Source organism: Lampris incognitus, chromosome 3, assembly GCF_029633865.1.
Source record: "Lampris incognitus isolate fLamInc1 chromosome 3, fLamInc1.hap2, whole genome shotgun sequence".
NCBI lineage: Eukaryota > Metazoa > Chordata > Actinopteri > Lampriformes > Lampridae > Lampris > Lampris incognitus.
This window is the reverse complement of record NC_079213.1, coordinates 81,921,782-81,939,993: the sequence shown is the minus strand read 5'-3', so window position 1 is coordinate 81,939,993 and position 18,212 is coordinate 81,921,782. Positions and strand designations below refer to the sequence as shown.

Genomic DNA, 18,212 nt, shown 5'->3' with positions numbered 1-18,212 from the left:
ACCTCTCCCTTTTCCCATTGGACATTGTGCATGTGATGTGCATGACGAGGAAGTAAATGGTATGTTCTTTCCCGTGTAGCTTTATTGACAGCTGATGATTGCTTATGGCATGAAACAGGCTTGTGCTGTCTCATAAAGAATTTACTTGATTGACTGGATTATTTTGCTCCTTATTTGTTGAGCACTTTCCCTACCGTTGAGTGTTTCTTTTAATAAAGTTTTATACACACACATATACACTCACCGGCCACTTTATTAGGCACACCTGTCCAACTGCTCATTAACGCAAATTTCTAATCAGCCAATCACATGGCAGCAACTCAATGCATTTAGGCATGTAGACATGGTCAAGACGATCTGCTGCAGTTCAAACCGAGCATCAGAATGGGGAAGAAAGGTGATTTAAGTGACTTTGAACATGGCATGGTTGTTGGTGCCAGACGGGCTGGTCTGAGCATTTCAGAAACGGCTGATCTACTGGGATTTTCACACACAACCATCTCTAGGGTTTACAGAGAATGGTCTGAAAAAGAGAAAATATCCAGTGAGCGGCAGTTCTGTGGGCGAAAATGCCTTGTTGATGCCAGAGGTCAGAGGAGAATGGCCAGACTGGTTCGAGCTGACAGAAAGGCAACAGTAACTCAAATAACCACTCATTACAACCGAGGTATGCAGAAGAGCATCTCTGAACGCACAACACATCGAACCTTGAGGCAGATGGGCTACAGCAGCAGAGGACCACACCGGGTGCCACTCCTGTCAGCTAAGAACAGGAAACTGAGGCTACAATTCGCACAGGCTCAACAAAATTGGACAATAGAAGATTGGAAAAACATTGCCTGGTCTGATGAGTCTCGATTTCTGCTGCGATATTCGGATGGTAGGGTCAGAATTTGGCGTCAACAACATGAAAGCATGGATCCATCCTGCCTTGTATCAACGGTTCAGGCTGGTGGTGGTGGTGTAATGGTTTGGGGGATATTTTCTTGGCACACTTTGGGCCCCTTAGTACCAATTGAGCATTGTGTCAACGCCACAGCCTACCTGAGTATTGTTGCTGACCATGTCCATCCCTTTATGACCACAGTGTTCCCATCTTCTGATGGCTACTTCCAGCAGGATAACGCGCCATGTCATAAAGCTCGAATCATCTCAGACTGGTTTCTTGAACATGACAATGAGTTCACTGTACTCAAATGGCCTCCACAGTCACCAGATCTCAATCCAATAGAGCACCTTTGGGATGTGGTGGACCGGGAGATTCGCATCATGGATGTGCAGCCGACAAATCTGCAGCAACTGCGTGATGCTATCATGTCAATATGGACCAAACTCTCTGAGGAATGTTTCCAGTATCTTGTTGAATCTATGCCACGAAGGATTAAGGCAGTTCTGAAGGCAAAAGGGGGTCCAACCCGGTACTAGCAAGGTGTACCTAATAAAGTGGCCAGTGAGTGTACGTATATATATATATATATATCATCAGCTGCTCCTCCGGGGCCAGGTCGCGGTCCTGTGAGGGTCTGGCAGCCTGTCCAGGGTGTCTCCCCGCCTGCTGCCCAATAACTGCTGGGATAGGCTCCAGCATCCCCATGACCCTGAGACCAGGAGAAGCAGCTTGGCTAATGGATGGATGGATGGATGGATATATATATATATATATCAGGAACACTTTGTCATTTCATTTCATGCACTTGCGTAGATGAAATGAAATGAAATGCCATGTCCTCCAGCCCACAGCAGTACAACACAAAGACAAAAACACCTCCAAAAACTACAAGAACACACATATCCAAACTAACATATACTCAACAAAAATTCACAGTCCAAGGGAACGAATGCCAGCCAGGATGACGGTCGGAACCACCGGTCTGCATGGGTTAGCAGATAGCTTAGCTTGCCCCGCTTCCGCATCCTGTCAGACTGCCCTTGGCATTTCCTCCTCGGGCACAGCACTAGGGAGGGGCTGTGGTCCCCAGGCCCACCGGACGAAGCAGGCCCACTGGACGAAACAGACCCACTGGACGAAGCAGACCCACTGGACGAAGCAGACCAAGCTCTCCCAATCGATCCAGTGCCAGCTCTCCCAGCCAGACACCCTTGACACATCGCCCCGCACTCCTCATGATGACATCAAAAACATCACAGTCAACACCAGGTGAGGCTGCCGCCAGACCACCCTCTGTGTTATCGGAACTGCCGGTCTGTATGGGCTAGCGGTTAGCTTAGCCTGCCCCACTCTCCCAGCCGGTCCAGCGCCAGCTCTCCCAGCCATCAAACGTAGACAAAACTTAGACGCACACATGGGCAAAGACACTGCATGGATGGTATTGGGTGAGGCTGCCGCAAATGTGAATTCGCGCCACCATCTTCCAACACAGCCCTGGGTGAGACCTTATGTGAGAACTTATGGAAGTTAATTACTCCTTTTATATGGATTCTCAATAGGTCATCTATGTTCTGTGAAGTCAGTGATGGTTCTTCAAACGCCATACAAGTTCTTCAATGAAGAACTTGAGTTTGAAGGAAAGGCCACTGATGTCAATATGTGTGACATTGGCATGAAATAGACCTTTTAAGTCTGAATGTTTTGCATGTGGTAAGTCCTTCCTCTAATGGCCAGGTACTGTGTGGATGTGCTTGCTACAGTCAGACACAGACACAGGCATGCACACAGATGGCTCTGGTGCCAAAGAGTCTGAGTGGGGTTCTAATCGGGGTCTTGTGAGAGCTGGGTCCATTTAGACATGGCGCTGGACACGCTGCACATGAAAGGAAGATCCTTTACCGAGAGCCCTGGTGGGAGCATGAACAACAGCGACGCACACAGAGAGACACAGAGAGAACTAATATTCCATTTTAACCAATATCACACAGGGAAGTTTTCAGGTGTTGTTCATTATGATTTCCAACAGAGACAGGATCCTCAGCTCTCTTTTAGACCCCGGGAGCAGAGCTGGTTCTGGGGCTGGAGCCAGAGTCGGACACCCTGAGCTCCCTACCTGCTGAGAATGGGTGGGCTACGTCTAACAGCCACAAGAATTCAACCCCTGCAGTTTGTGCCCCAAATCCCATCTGGTCCCATTTTAGATTTGCAGTAATGGTGTGGCAGTGTGGACATTTTCATAATGATTATAATGGATTCATCTCAAATTGGTCTAAGTGTTCAGAGCGCTGCATTTCTAATATGCAATAGCTTTTGGTTTAGGGTTTCAAAGGGGTATGGAATAGGTGTATGCAAGAAATGACATGTAGGTTGTGCACATGTGTGTGCACAGTATATGATGAGGGCTTGATTGGCAAAGTCAAGTGAATGAACGTGTTGCCAATGCTTGAGCTCATGTGGCTTTTCGTCCCCTCTCCAGAGAGCGCATTTGAAGTTTGACACAGTCCTTCATATCTCACATGTGGCTTGTATTTTCAGTGAAACACCTCCTAGATCTACAGGCTGCTTTCAAATGGATGCAAGCATGTACCGTTTTGCCATTTATCTCAGGCCATTTGGTTCTCTTTAAACCATCACTGCTTTACAGAACCCGAGATTGGTATTTTGACAGGCTGGGGTGCAGTTATTGTGTGTGTGTGTGTGTGTGTGTGTGTGTGTGTGTGTGTGTGTGTGTGTGTGTGTGTGTGTGTGTGTGTGTGTGTGTGCGCGTTTATCCCATTATCTTCACTACTTTTGTGGGTGCGTGAGAAGAATGCAAGAGACAGGAAGAGAGAGAAATTTCCCAATATCACTGAATTTGTTGACATTCTCAATTAAGAAGACTGCTAACTTTTAGTGGGCCAAGAAACACAGAACAATTGTGGTTTGAGCATATTTTGAGCAAATTCTGTGCATGTCCATGTTCCCTTCCTCATTTGTGAACATTCGCAAATGTCCCAGTCCTTGGCCGCCTGACAGTTACACAACAGTGTGGTGTGGCATGTTGCCCTACTATTGTTGACTGGCCCATACTCTCACGGTGCCTCAGAAGAAAACAGCTTATTCTCTGCTGCTGCTGCTGATGAACGCGATGTTTGATGCTTTCTCAATCACATTTCTGGGCACCTTCTGTGGTCTGTCAGAATGGAGGAAAATTAAGGCTCTATCGTTTCAGTGGACCTGACTCAGAAGAATTATTTTGTTGAGCCGTTTTCTCCGTGTTTGGAGAATTCCTTCCAAAATGCATTTTAACCTGATTTAATCTCCAGGACAAAAGAAAAAAAGCCAGTAACTTTATTGAAATCCCTGTGATTATTGTGTAATTTCTATATACTAACCTGACATTGTATGACATGTTTAGCTATCTCATTTTCTGTGTGTGTGTATGTGTGTGTATCCACATACAGAAGTACATAATGGAAAAGGGCTGACGAGTGCAAGATAAACAGAGGCTTTAATTGTGTTAAAGATCTCTATTTTTGTTGTAAACAGAATGTCACCTATATTATATGGTGTGATTCTACCCAGATGCATGACATTTATTTATATCACAAATTGAGATCAGCAAAAAAAGATTAGAAACAAGAAAAGAAAGAGAACGAGAGAAAGAGGCAGTGAGAAATGAGAGGATCTATTGATGATAAACATCACCTTAATCAGCAGCGTGGCCCTAGGAATAGCGGGAAATCGTGTGTGCTTGTTATCAAGAGGCTAAAACAAGGCCTGCTGGCCACCTAGTCCGAAGAAACAGAAGTTATACAGGGTAAACAATCATGATGATGGATCACACAGGAGGGGGACACAGTAAAGGTAAACCAGATGATTTGTAATGGGCCTGTATAATCTTAAGAAAGGGACACGGGTTCATGGAAACAGATTCCACTGTCTGTATTGTGTTTACTAATGGGACTTCATCAGAACTGAAAGTTCCTGTGCCTGCGAACAGCCCTAATTATTAATATTTACTTACTGCAAGTGCTCATCACGCTCTCCCTTTCTTGCAATATGCAATACACAACTACGTAGACTTGACGCAAAATGCTCACACACTCACGCATGCAAAATCCCAGTCAGAAGCATGCAACTTATTCATTTACCAAAACCATGAAAAAAAACACATTCACTCACTCATTCACACAGTGAATGTTTTTTCATGGTTTTCATGGCTGGAGCATACTTCAGAGATAAATCTCGCCAGGAACACACACACATACACACACACACACATGCCTAACCCTGTCACATGTGGCAACACTTTCCTCATTAGATCTCAACTGGAAATATCTGCAAATAAGAGAGAAACAATGTTGTAATGATGATTATTCCCATCTACATAAATGACAATGTAATGGCTGCAGCAGTGAATGTGGCGGAGAGCTGAAAAATACTTCCCTGTGGCATTTGCTTTGCACCAGTGCTTCCTTCACCGTGCTAAGGGCTAATTCTCAGAAACACAATGACAACCCATTTTTCCACAAAACAAAGTGTCTGAGGCATTAGGTGATGCAGCTGAAAGGAAAGTATGATGGCAATGGAGGGACGGAAGGAGTGAAACCGGACTCTTCTATATAACTTGTTTACAATTTCTTCCAAGTTAAACCTGTGCTACCCTTCACATCCATACACACTTCGCCAAGTCACGGGGCCTCCATCTCTGGTTTCCATCCATTGGAACACCTTTTTCAATCCAGTAATTTGAACACTAAAACTCAAGTCCCATGTCCTAATCATGCATCTTCCAACTTTCCTCAAAACGTATGAAGCATTAAATAATTCAAGAAAAGGTTAGATTACAATTAGTCCCTTATCTTCCCCGACAAGGTATATCTTACACTCGGCTGCCTCCCAGCACTCACTTAGCTTTCAGAAAACAGCACGAAATAATTCAATAGACCTGATTTGAGAGACTGGAGAGGGTACAACAGGGGAGCTGAACTCAGCCTCAGGGGCCTGTGTTAAGACATTGGGGGGGCAGGGGCGGGGGTGGAGGAATCATAGTGCAGCGGCAAATAATGTTTCAGTATAAATAATGAGCTCCCTGTGCTGGGGCCTCAACTGGCCTAATGACAGAGACATGTTTTAAATTAGGTCTCTCACAAACACATGCATGGCCCCTCTGAACACAAACATGCACAAGCACATGCACGCACGGACACACACAAGCATACTGTAGGACGTCCAACAAGTTCAGATAATTCTTTGCCAACAGCAATACGCTCCAAGGGGTGCTGTTCTTCAAAAGGTAATAAATAAGAAAAAACCGTGGCGGCAAGGGGGATCCCCATCCCATCTTCAAATCAGCCATCCACTCACTTTTTCTTTAAAGTTTTTATTTCTCTCTGTCCGGTTCACCTTCAAACCTGAGGTTCTTTTTTTTTTTTTTTTGAAAAGCACTATAGCATTTGGACTACCCAGTATCACAAATATTCAACAACACCTTCTTTTCTTCTTGTCGCCAAACTACGACATTCTGGACTAGACCTTGACATTAAAAAAACACGAGGCAGGGCTGCCATCTGCTGGCAGCGGGCCAGGCCAGGGACACGGTCCTCGTCCATTGCCCCGGAAGTAGTCATGCAGTGACAGAGGGGCACAACAAGGTTCGTTTCAAAAGCATTCAACGTTTGTTTTTGTTTTTTGTTTTTTGTTGTTAAGTGGTGACTTGCCATCAGAGATATGAAACGTTTGTATTCATAATAAATATCAATGAGTTCTCTCGTTATCGCTCAAACAGGATTTAAAACTCATCCCATAGAAAACAGTGTGGGTTTTCAGCTACCTTTTACTCAGGAGCTGTTATAATAACAAAAAAAAACAACGAACAAAAAAAAAGGAGTAAGTAAAACAATAGTGTGTTCACTACCCAGCTGCAGAGAAACCGGAAGTAAGACGTAACACACATTCCCACTGTACATGTGAAACTAGAACAGTACCTGCAGTCAGCCCACCTTTATCATTCCCTCACTAATCATGAGGATGACTTGACATATTTAGCAGTTCCCTATTCTAGATGAGACAAAAGGTTGAACAGGAGAAATAACAACAGATTAATAACTCCTGGAATGTTTCCAGCAACAAGATATTTTTAAGCATACTTAATTACTGTACAAATTGTTTGCAATGCTTCTCTAGGTTTTAGATAATGTGTTAATTGGTGACCCGTCTAACTGTTTTGTACTGGTTGTTTATGAGGTGGATGCATAAGCACACCATCACATTTAGAATAAATATGCCAATATCTGGATTTATTCCATCTAAAGTTTACCCAAGAGAAAGTTGAATCTGTGTTGTATATATGTACACAACTAGATTACCTATCACATTGTGAAAACTAATTAGGGATCTGCTGTAAGTCACATGTGAGAACTTGAGTAATAATTCATGCAGGAGAAACAGTTTCCTCAATCATGTCTGGGTGTCAAAGTGGGTCTGGTTGTTTGTTGTTTCAGTCTATGTTCACATCCTCCCCCCAGCTCTAGGTTCCACAAGCAGGGTGAGAGAAGGCAAAGCAGAGAGAGGGTGAGAAAGGCACCATAATGTTCATTCCTCCTCATCGCTTCTCCAGTTTTTTGAATTTGGCTTCTGCAAAGACAAGCACAGAGAGAAAGACTCAATGACTGGATAGTTGAACATTGCACTACAAGTTATCGTTTTACCCTCAACCGAAAAACCATCTGTAGAGTCAGGGTGCCATCTGCTGTTCAGATTTAGAGTACCTGATAGTATGCGCTGATAAATATAGTAAGACCATTATTAGTCTGTACCACACATACCACTAACAGATGCTAACACAAGTAAATAGGAGAGTCCACTGATCCCATTGCAATACAAACTGAACAATGTACCAAAAACACTTGACTGGGGTAGCAATGAAATCTCACTGATCATATTGTTGACCTCCTACCAGGGGGGTGAAGTCTAACAAAATACGAATGTAACTGAACTAACTGATAATTCCAGTTATCGAGTTTAGAATAGAATATATTAAGCTTTACCCAATTTCTTGGAGTAGGTATCTAGTTTGTAGGCAGCCTGTTCAAGAGCAGATACCTGTTCTTCAATCTGATTTATCTGGTCCAAGTAGGGCTGCAAGCTGGCATCTGAAACAGACACCATTGTCACGTAAGTTAGATTTTCTCCTAAGAGCGTCAAATCATTTTAACTGTATTGTCCTACAAGAGAAAATCGCTTCAAACAGAAATTACCATGAAATTACATGATAGACATAAAATCCATGTTATAAAGACATAAATTGAAAACATAACATAAGCAAGCTACACATCCCAACATGATAGGTTTACAGATATTATAATATCATTTAGGTATATTATAGATATCATATCATGCTCATAGGGCCAAACACTGCCTGATAAACCCAGCTAGTGCAGCCACCAGTCCTGAATAGCTCACTCACACTTATTGTTGAGGTCCTGCAGGTTGCGGCTTATGTTTATACTGATGTCCTTCATTTCCATGTACTTCAGACTTGTCAGCTTGTTCATGTTCTCCAACAGACGGTAGTCCTCACAGGTGGCTGCAAAGGGATGATGACAGGAGAGCGTGTGTATGAGAGAAAAAGAGAATGCAACACAGAGTCACATGCAAATAATAGGGAGAGGATGGGACAAATATGAAACATGAAAAGGTGAGGGCATAAGCAAATCATTGTTGAGCCTAAGAACAATTTGTGCTGTGTTTGGGGGAATTTCAAAATTTCAAAACTGGGTACAGAGTGGGTAAAACAAGAAACCTGTGAGTTCTCCCTGCAGGAAGATGGCCATCTTCTCAAACATATCAGTGCATAGCTCGTTAATGTCGGGCTCTGCAGGTTCCACTGCCTCCTCTGCCGTCTCGACACCACCATCACCTTGACACAAAAAAATGAATGGCAGCATTTTTAAAGTCAGACCAAAGTGTCGATTAAATATAAGTGAAGGCATGTGAGAGAGGGCTGCCATAATCCCCACAGCTCACAATAGCTACCTGGGTAAAGTTAGTTTTAATTTGGATATTGGCCAAGTGAATTTAAGAGACCGTCTTCAAAGTGCAGTTTTTGTATTACAAAAGATTCAATAGCTTCCCATATAGTACATGTCCAACTCATACAAAACAATATGTGTTAGAAAGTGCAGGAAAAGTGGGTCAATCCACAGCAATTACATTTTTGAAAAAATATTTTGTTGCTTTTTAATGAATATTCATATTACAAAAAAATTAAATAGCTGCCTGTATATAGGGCCTGCTTATACAAAACCAAGTGTGTTAGGAAGTGCACAACAGGTGGATCAATCTACAGAAATTATATTTTTGATATATTACAAAAGATTCAATAACTACCTGTATAAAGGGCCTACTCATAAAAAACCCAAGTTGTGTTAGAAGTAAACAATGGGGAGGGGGGATCAATCGACGGCAAATACATGCTTGAGAAAATGTTTTGTGATTTTTCATAAATTTTTATATTACAAAAAAATTCAATCGCTTCATATATAGAGCCTACTCATACATAACCAAGTGCGTTATAAGGTGCACAACAAGGAGGGTCAATCTATGGCAGCTGGATTTTTTTTTTTTAATTGTTTTATTTTTAATATATTTTTTTTGAATTCAATGGCTCTCTCGTGTGGCACTGGACACCAAGTCTTCCACTCGATGAAAAGATAACCTGTACTCTTTATTAGGGGGCCAAACACCAACGGTAAGGTAAAAGGCATCTGCATTGCTTTTGCATGAGTAGGCCTTAGCTACAGAAAGTGATCAATTTTTTAATAATAAAAAAAAGATCGGAAATCAACAATTTTTTTTTCAAAAATGTAATCGCCATGGATTGACCATCCTGGTGTACACTTTCTAACACACTTGGATTTTGTATGAGTAGGCCTTTATAAAGGAAGCTATTGAATTTTTGTATTGTGAAAATTTGTGGAAAAAAAATCCAACTTTTTTTCAAACATGTAATTGCTATAGATTGACCCTCCTTTGTACACTTTCTAACACAGCTGGTTTTGCATGAGTAAGCCCTATATACAGGTAGCTATTGAATTGTACATAAAACGTTTATTAAAAATCAACCAAACTTTTTCAAAAATTGAATTGGTGTGGATTCACCCTCCTGTTGTATACTTTCTAACACACTTGGTTTCGTATGAGTAGGCCCTATATACAGGAAGTTAGTGTTGTTGTTTTTTTTACAATATAAAAATTTATGAAGAAACAAAACATTTTTTTCTAACATGTGATTGCTGTAGACTGACCCTCCTGGTGTACACTTTCTAACACACTAGGTTTTGCACGAGTAGGCCCTTTAAACAGGAAGCTATTTAATTTTTTTAAAATTCAGCATTAAATTTTATGAAATATCAAACCATTTTTTACCCAAAAATGTAATTGCCGTTGATTGACCCTCCTGGTGTACACTTCCTAACACACTATTGATTTTTTTTAAATATAAAAATGTTTAAGTAAAATCAACAAAACATTTTTTTCAGAAATGTAATTGCCGTGGATTGACCCACCTGTCCCTTCTAACATACCTGGTTTTGTATCAGTTGGACGTTTATATGGGAAACTACTGAAGTTATTGTGATACAAAACTGCACTTTGAAGACAGTCCCTTAAATTCCCTAGACCGTCTAATATTCAAATTAAAACAAACATTACCCCCAATGCAAAACCTATACTTTTTTAGACACTTGCGTAAAGTTAAACTACTTTTGTTATTTGGACAATAGGAAATATAAGTCATAAAAGACATGTAATCAAATCTCCTGCCCAGCTAGAATAGCTGACTTACATCTGCGTTATTGCAGGACCAAACTAGCTAATAGCAGCAGTATGCTAAAGGTAAGCTACAACACACGGCAACGCCGCTTACTATTGGTGCTGTGTTTTTTTGGCACCGTCAGCAAGGTTTCCGCTGCACTCTCCGAGCCTTCAGCTTGGGCTCCGGGATCTCCAGCGACATTCGGCGCCGTAGACACCCTCGATATGCTATCCATCGCAGCGGCCTCATCACCCGTTGCAGCCATTTTCTTTAGCTTAGCTTAGCTTAGCTTAGCTTTAGCTTTAGCTTCTCTGGCCGCTGTCATGTGATTGCATTTAATGCACGTGATGCTCTGCGTACCACACCCTTTTCCTTTGACAGGTGGCTTTCAATAAACTCCGGTGTTAAAAAAATAAATAATAATAAATCAAAATGATAATATCTTCCACCTTACTTAATTGTAGAACTCTATGTGAATTCGCTTCGTCTAACATGGGTAAGCTCGGCGCACACATCAACCAGTTCCTTCAGGACCACATCGTTTTGCGCCGCACATTTTAATCGGAGAGGTGTTTGCCCCCACCAACTGTTTATAAACGTGATGTTGGTCGTCGAACTAGGGGGAGAGAATGCAATGAGCAAGACTTACGGCCACACCATTATGGGTGGGGCGGGGTGACGATCCCTACGCATCAACGGAAACGTCCGGGAACTGTTGTGGAAATCCGTCGTGACAGGTTAGCAGCGAACTGTAAACATGGCGGCGTGCACGGCTACGCTGTACACCCTATTACTATTAGTTTGAGAAACGGAGATACCCCAGACATGGAGACCGAGGAGGAGCAACACATGACAACGCTCCTCTGCATGGGCTTTCCAGACCCCGTTGCAATACGAAAAGCTCTCCGCTTAGCAAAGAACGATATCAACGAGGCGGTCGCGCTTCTCACAAATGAAAGCCCGGGACTCGGGTATGGATACGAGCCGATGGAAAGCGGGCCTACTCCCGGCTTGGGGTCGAGTGGAGACGGGGAAAATAGCGGGCGGACCGGGACTGGAGGGTTTGATCCCCCGCCTGCATACCACGATGTCGTGGATAGCGAGGTAAGGCCAACATGTGGTGCATTTCAGCAGTTTTCAGTTGAAGCCTGCAGTTGAAAGCAGTAGGCTGCCTTGATATACTAGCGGCTGGGCTCGCCCAGTTAGCCTCCATGCTATGCCTCAAGCCTTAGCTGTCAAAGCAGGAGGGAAAAGTCATGGCATGCACTCTAGCTTTCAGGATAAATATCTCCAGGAAATAAATAGGTTGCATGCCGGCTGCCATGTGTTATGTTTTTGACCTGACAAAAACATTGTCTGTTTGCATGTATCCCTCGCATGTATCATACTATAGCTTAACGATCATTTGCAACTTAAGTTGTGTTAGCAAATAGCTGGCCATCTCGCAAGCTAGCTTAAATGCTGCAGGCGCGAGTGAGGTTTACTACACTTAGGAGGAGTAGCTGGCGCTGTGGAGGGGATGCGATTCAGATTTAGGGTTGAGAATCATGATGGGTACCAGTCCTAGCTGTTTCATGGGTTTTTGTTTGATTGGTGAGAGCTCTGTCTGTTTAGCTTGTCTGACAGATTGCATTGCAGCCGTTGCTAAACCAGCATTAGCTAGCTGCGGAAGCCCAGTCAGTGTCTTCTCGGCGGTTCCTAATATTTGTCTCGCACTCCAGTCGAAGTCAGCAGTGATTTCGCAATTTCCGTGGCATATGTGGCCATCTTGGACAATTATCTTAGTGGCTCTTACGTGATGGAGATGTCACAATGCTTTATTGATGTGTCCGACAGCCATTAATTACATGTGTCTTATTAATTCATGCTTGCTGGCCTTTGGTTTGTCCTCTGGACATCGTCAGGCTTGATTCACCACGCTTTCTAAAGTAATCAGCCTATGAAATAGACTGGGGTTGATGACATTTTTCAGTTACAAAAAAAATGTCACCTGCACATCGTGCAGTCTTTATTTGCTCTCTTTCTGTGTGTGTGTGTGTGCGCGCGCGCGCGCGCGCGTGTCGCTGTGACATGAACTCCCTGAAAATATCATCAGGCAGGACGGGATAGGATCAACATCTTGACATACCTAAGAATTTAACTCTTGTTGCCTTCAGCAACTAAGCCGGAGACCTGTTGCTTTCCAGCATGTGTAGTAAACTGCCCAGATGTTGCTTAGGTTCACACTTAATTTCACAAATGCACCAATTATTCTAACTTGAAGTTTATCCATTGCAATGGTTTGCACAATTTGTTGTGCCCTTCCAAATGGAGGTTTGTATTAAATGTCGATGAATATAGGTTGTCAAAATACACCCCTTGTGATGTAGACAAACTGGCCAATTTGAGACACTTGGCATGTCTGATAAATGTAGTTCTACATGGTATTATCAGATATTCTCATAGCACTTCAGAAAACGGAGGTGTTTCTTCCTTTTTTACTCTCTCTGCTATATCTCCTTGTCTAGGGGTAAATGATGCAGTTTTTTTTTAATAAATCTATTTTATTAATGTCTATTAAATATGCCTACTTTTAAGTGTAAACTAATGATATTGTTGTTACAGACTGACAGCACAAACTGAATCACTTAGCTATTTCGTTAACTGTGACTTTGCTGTACATTTTTTTCACATGTACATATATGCTGAGTTTTTAATTCGCCATTGTATTAAATATAAATGTAGAGATTTTGGGTCCTTGAGCCATTGATGACATTTTCTCATAAGTAATTACAGATTTTGGTTTTTCTTTTTTGGTTTTGTTTTGTTTTTTACAGAAATTTAATTTGCCTTTAGACAGCAAATTGCCAGGCTCAATCAGACATGATCCACATAGACAAGAATCTCTACAATTTGTAGAAAAGGCTGCAAGTGTGAATAGGTCTTATAATCTAAATTTCATCTAAGATTACTTTTTACTCACTGTCTTTCTCTGTCTGAGTTGTTTGTGCTTTAGCAGCATGTCATAGGTCCATGGCCCTGTGTTACTCTCCTAAATATAGCCCTGCAGTCTCTCTGACACACACTCTGCAGTTTTTTGCAAGGGGTCCCAGAGGGGTTGTGGGGTGCATACTAACAGACAAGCACTGAGTTACTTCACCGTCCTGCACAACCACACATGCATATTGCCCCCTTGAGAGCAGAGCTCTCCTACCCCAATGGCTTCAGGTCTCAAAACACAGAGCTCCGTGCCACTTATCTGCATGTTTTGTTTTTTTGTTTGATGTCATTTCACAAAAGGAACTTGCTGCTGTGGGCAAAGTAAATGAAATTCCTTTTCCTGGTTCTGTGTTTTCTATGTAAATCAAAGCAATCAATTGCAATGTTGTAAAAGCAAGGCTTTGCTTTTAGACTGAAGGAATAGGCTAAGTTTGGGCTCAAATAGGGTGAGGGACTCAATCAGGACACAATCAGGAGACTGTTTTCTTTTGGTTTCCCATTGACGTTTGCATTCACCTATGTTCACTGTAGGGTTGATTTCTTCTCTCTGTTTTTCTTCCCATCCATCTATCTATCATCTATGTTTCTTTGAAAGGGAGGAGATGAAATATGATGCCTCCATATCACTCTCTACCTCCCCACTCCCCTCCTGTTCTTTCCTACTCAATGCTCATCCATCACCATATATTGAGATATGTGCCCATACAGTGCAGTTGAGCATGAGCTGATTGTAATCACTATTAGATATTTTATGTGGAGATTTATTCTAAACAGCAAGGCTCGAACAAATTGTATTGTACTAATATTCACATATATACACAATCCTCGTGTGTATATGTCTGAAGATTGTTGTGCTGTAGCGTTGTTATTCTGTGTTAAGTACACTGGGAGAGCCACAAAACTGGAGTCAAATTCCATGTACTATGTGCAAACCTACGTGGCCAATAAACATGATTCGGATTCATACTGTATTGTTGCCACTGGTAGAATAGGCCAATCAATTGTGACTGTTTGGTCCACTTGTAAACTAGGAGCTGAATTCTTTGGCCTAACTAAAGATCAGTCTTCTTAAGACTGTAACCCATCTTACATGGTGTAGGGTAAGTGAAATGTTGCCATCAAGGTTTTAATGTAAATCCCCATTTGATGTCATAGTAAGGCTTGTCTACGTGTTTCAGATGTGCCTTGGAGATTTAGGTTTGAACAACATTCCACTGGGTAGCACCATTTTAGAGGAGTGAGCTCTTCAGTTTAGTTATAAATATTCATATTAGGCCTACCTCATGCATATGTAAATAACTTATGTTGTAAATAATTTACTAAATCTTTGTCTGCTATTGCTCCAGCCACACACTCATAGACTCTACTACCGCTGGCTATTTTGTTCTCTTACAGCAGAATTGTGCTGGACCTAAGCTTGTAATTTCCCCCCATAAATCTCCACCTCACATAGCCTAACACAGCTGTTGAAAATGCACAAGTTATGAAGAGAGATTAACCTTCTAGTAATTTAACCAATGCTCTTAACCAAACCTATTCACAATTATAGAGCAGGTATGCATTCAGTGTTTTACTTGGAGAGGACACAAGTTCCTGGGATTGAACCCTTAGACCTTTCCATTATTGAATATCCTCTCCAACTGCCTGGCTACACTGCTGCCTGAATTTCTGCTTTGGAAAATTAGTTTGATTGTTAATGCCTCTCCAATAGCTGTGAAATTGCAATGTTGTTCATATCTAGTGTCGACTTTTGTTATGAGACAGTTGGGCTTCAGGACATTGCAATCATAACACTTTAGCTATCACACAATCACTTGCACACCACCTGCCTGTTGTGTTCAAGTGGTGTTGGAGATCCAGACGGAGAAGTGCAGTGAAGGTGATTGTGACAAAAGACCTGAAGGGTGGATCCGGGAACAAATGGATCTGCCTTCAAAATGTCTACTATCACTTTCTCTCAGGAGGGTATGACTCGAGCATTATCCTCTCTGATCTTGCTCTTATCATTGCCGGACTTGATTTGTGTTCTTCCAAGCCTCCTTTTAAAATTACTATCAAGTACTATCATTACAAGACATAAGGAACTTATTTGTCTTTATGGTTGGGCAAAAAAACAATAGGGTTATTTTTTTAACTGTGTTTTGTTCATGTGTGTTACAGAGGAGTAATGATGAGAATGGGAACTGCTCTGGGGGTAGCATGGAGTTCCCCACCACCAACCTGTATGAGTTAGAGAGTCGAGTCTTCACTGATCACTGGTCCATACCTTACAAGAGGGAGGAGTCTCTGGGCAAGTGCCTCGTCGCATCTACCTGCCTCGCCCGGCATGGTAAGCGTGTGTGTCTGTGTTTCTGTTATCTAGCTATACCCAATTTCCAGCCACTAAAAAAACACTCATAAAGACTATAAATAAAACTGTTGCCTGTCACATTGTCTGGGAGAAAAAAATTGCATTGAGAAATAAATTCTACGTTAAACAAAATACATCTCTGTCTCTATCACAGTGTGGGTAGTGTGTTTTGTTTGGACCACCAGGTTTTCACACCTTGTTTTTTTTTTTTTTTTTTTTGAGTTGCTGTTGTTAAACGGCTCAGTCTGTTGCTCCCACTCTGCAGCCTGTTTTTTTCCTGCAGGAAAAATAGGATAAATATGAGCATAGAATATTTTGCTTTACCATTGTTAGGTCTCGCTGATGCCGATGAGAATTGCAAGAGGTTCATGGATCGATGCATGCACGAGGCCTTCAAAAAGGTGAGAGGTCATGATACAGAGCCTACAACAATGTTGTTGTGCAGAATCAATCAATGATTGTGGCTTCTCATTGACTTCTCTATTGTCTATGTTCTCTCTCCTGTCTCTGTCCTTAGCTGTTGACCAGCAGTGCAGTCCACAAATGGGGTACAGAAATCCATGAGGGCATCTACAATATGCTTATGTTACTGGTAGAACTGGTGGCAGAACGAGTCAAGCAGGACCCCATACCCGTAAACTTGATGGGGGTTTTGACTATGGTATGGCCTCTCTCCTCCTGACACAAACACATACATTATGGAATATGGTTTGAATATACGTACCTGGGTGAATAAGACACATTTGGCATATGACACGATCCTTTTGAGGTGGCTATGAAAAAGTTTTCTCTACTCTACTGTCTTTAGGCTTTCAACCCCGATAATGAGTACCATTTTAAGAATCGGATGAAGGTGTGTCAGAGGAATTGGGCTGAGGTTTTTGGAGAGGAGGCACACATGTTTGCTGTTTCCCCGAGCAACACCTATCAGAAAGTAAGGCACAACCTCTTTACCACAACTCACGCTGTACTCTTAGTATTGAAAGATGTTATGTACAAACCTGTGTGTACTACGCTGTTTATGTGTATTTGCAAGGATGCCTAGCTTTGCTTCCTAGGAAAGTGTTTATGTGCTTGCTTTCTTGTTTCTCAGTTTACAGCTTGTAGCCAGGTCAGGGGGCAGACAAATGGCTTCTACATTTCAAGAGTTGTGTAGTTGAATAATGGAGATTCTGCAAATGAGAGTTGAGCATGTGTGACAGACATACAACAGCTGTCAGGAAATCCAACAGTGGGGTGTGCATGCGTGTGCAAACATGTGTATGTGTGTGTGTGTGTGTGCGTTTGTGTGTGTGTGTGTTGGGGGGGGGACTTGTGTGCACACTTGTGTTCCAGAAATATGTGCAGTCCTGTTGCTCAGTAAATTAATTGAAAACATAAATGTTTGCTTTAGGAGCCTCACGGTTGGTTGGTTGACCTGGTGAATCGAGTAAGTAATGGGCACTGACCTAGAATGGTTTTCATACACAACACAACATACCTGAGTGTTTTATTTTGCCGGTCCTCATAGCTCAAACTCTATTTTTCCTCAATTTTTTTCTTCGAAGTTTGGAGAGATGGGGGGCTTCACAGCTATCCAGACCAAGCTCAACACAGAGGAAATAGAGATTGCGGTAAGAGCATCCCTCTTCAATTCCACCCTGTTGATACCCCTTCCATAATAATGCCCTTCAGCTGTTTCTCAAGAGTGCTGAAATAGCTCCACTGTTGAGGGGTGTAGGAAAGTAATGTAGACAAGAAAGACTGACAGAAGCTTGCCTTGAGGAAAGCTCATAAGTCAATAGGTCATCTTGTTTACCAGTCATGCACTGCTCCCAGTTTCACCACGTTGACTGTCCATCACTCTCTCTACTCAAGTCGTTCCCATCCTCCCACTGTGTGATGGTTTAAATACTCTGTTGTGTATGTGTTCTGAGGCATCCTTGTGCTGATGCTTCCTTTGGAGAACCTAACCGGAACCACAGCAGTGAGCAGCCATTGATTTCAGCCATTGATTTAGAGTGTGGGGGTGGGGGGGCAGCGGGTATGCACACATTTACACACACCATTAGCATGTTAATAAGGCGACCAAATCTTGGAGTCCTGTTGGACTCTCCAGTGGTAGTTGGAGCCGAGTTGAGTTTGTAAGTTGACAGCTCCCTGACTGACTCTGAAAACAGGAAAGAAAGAGAATGTGAAAGTGAAAGGAGAGATAA

At 42.3% G+C, this 18,212-nt stretch overlaps 2 protein-coding genes across 3 annotated transcripts in view; one reads left to right on the top strand and one right to left on the bottom strand.

The window, feature by feature from the left end:
* Positions 1 to 6,251: 6,251 nt before the first annotated feature.
* bloc1s2 (biogenesis of lysosomal organelles complex-1, subunit 2) lies at positions 6,252 to 11,387 on the bottom strand. Of its 2 annotated transcripts, none has more exons than XM_056277338.1 (5): positions 10,800 to 11,387; positions 8,676 to 8,792; positions 8,340 to 8,459; positions 7,976 to 8,025; positions 6,252 to 7,507 (listed from the first exon to the last, which is right to left on the bottom strand). In XM_056277338.1, the coding sequence occupies exons 1-5, from the start codon at positions 10,951 to 10,953 to the stop codon at positions 7,466 to 7,468; spliced, it is 483 nt and encodes a 160-aa protein (XP_056133313.1). In that variant the 5' UTR covers positions 10,954 to 11,387; the 3' UTR covers positions 6,252 to 7,465. The 2 variants fall into 2 exon arrangements, with proteins under 2 accessions (XP_056133313.1, XP_056133312.1); XM_056277337.1 differs by having other exon boundaries at positions 7,921 to 8,025; positions 10,800 to 11,329.
* A 126-nt stretch (positions 11,388 to 11,513) lies between these two features.
* Positions 11,514 to 18,212, top strand: part of usp24 (ubiquitin specific peptidase 24) — a 48,025-nt gene continuing 41,326 nt past the window's right edge. The window contains exons 1-7 of the mRNA XM_056275632.1: positions 11,514 to 11,792; positions 15,828 to 15,996; positions 16,351 to 16,418; positions 16,535 to 16,678; positions 16,826 to 16,951; positions 17,411 to 17,446; positions 17,565 to 17,630. Of these exons, the coding sequence (XP_056131607.1) occupies positions 11,514 to 11,792; positions 15,828 to 15,996; positions 16,351 to 16,418; positions 16,535 to 16,678; positions 16,826 to 16,951; positions 17,411 to 17,446; positions 17,565 to 17,630 (888 nt within the window). The remainder of the gene's footprint in view (positions 11,793 to 15,827; positions 15,997 to 16,350; positions 16,419 to 16,534; positions 16,679 to 16,825; positions 16,952 to 17,410; positions 17,447 to 17,564; positions 17,631 to 18,212) is intronic.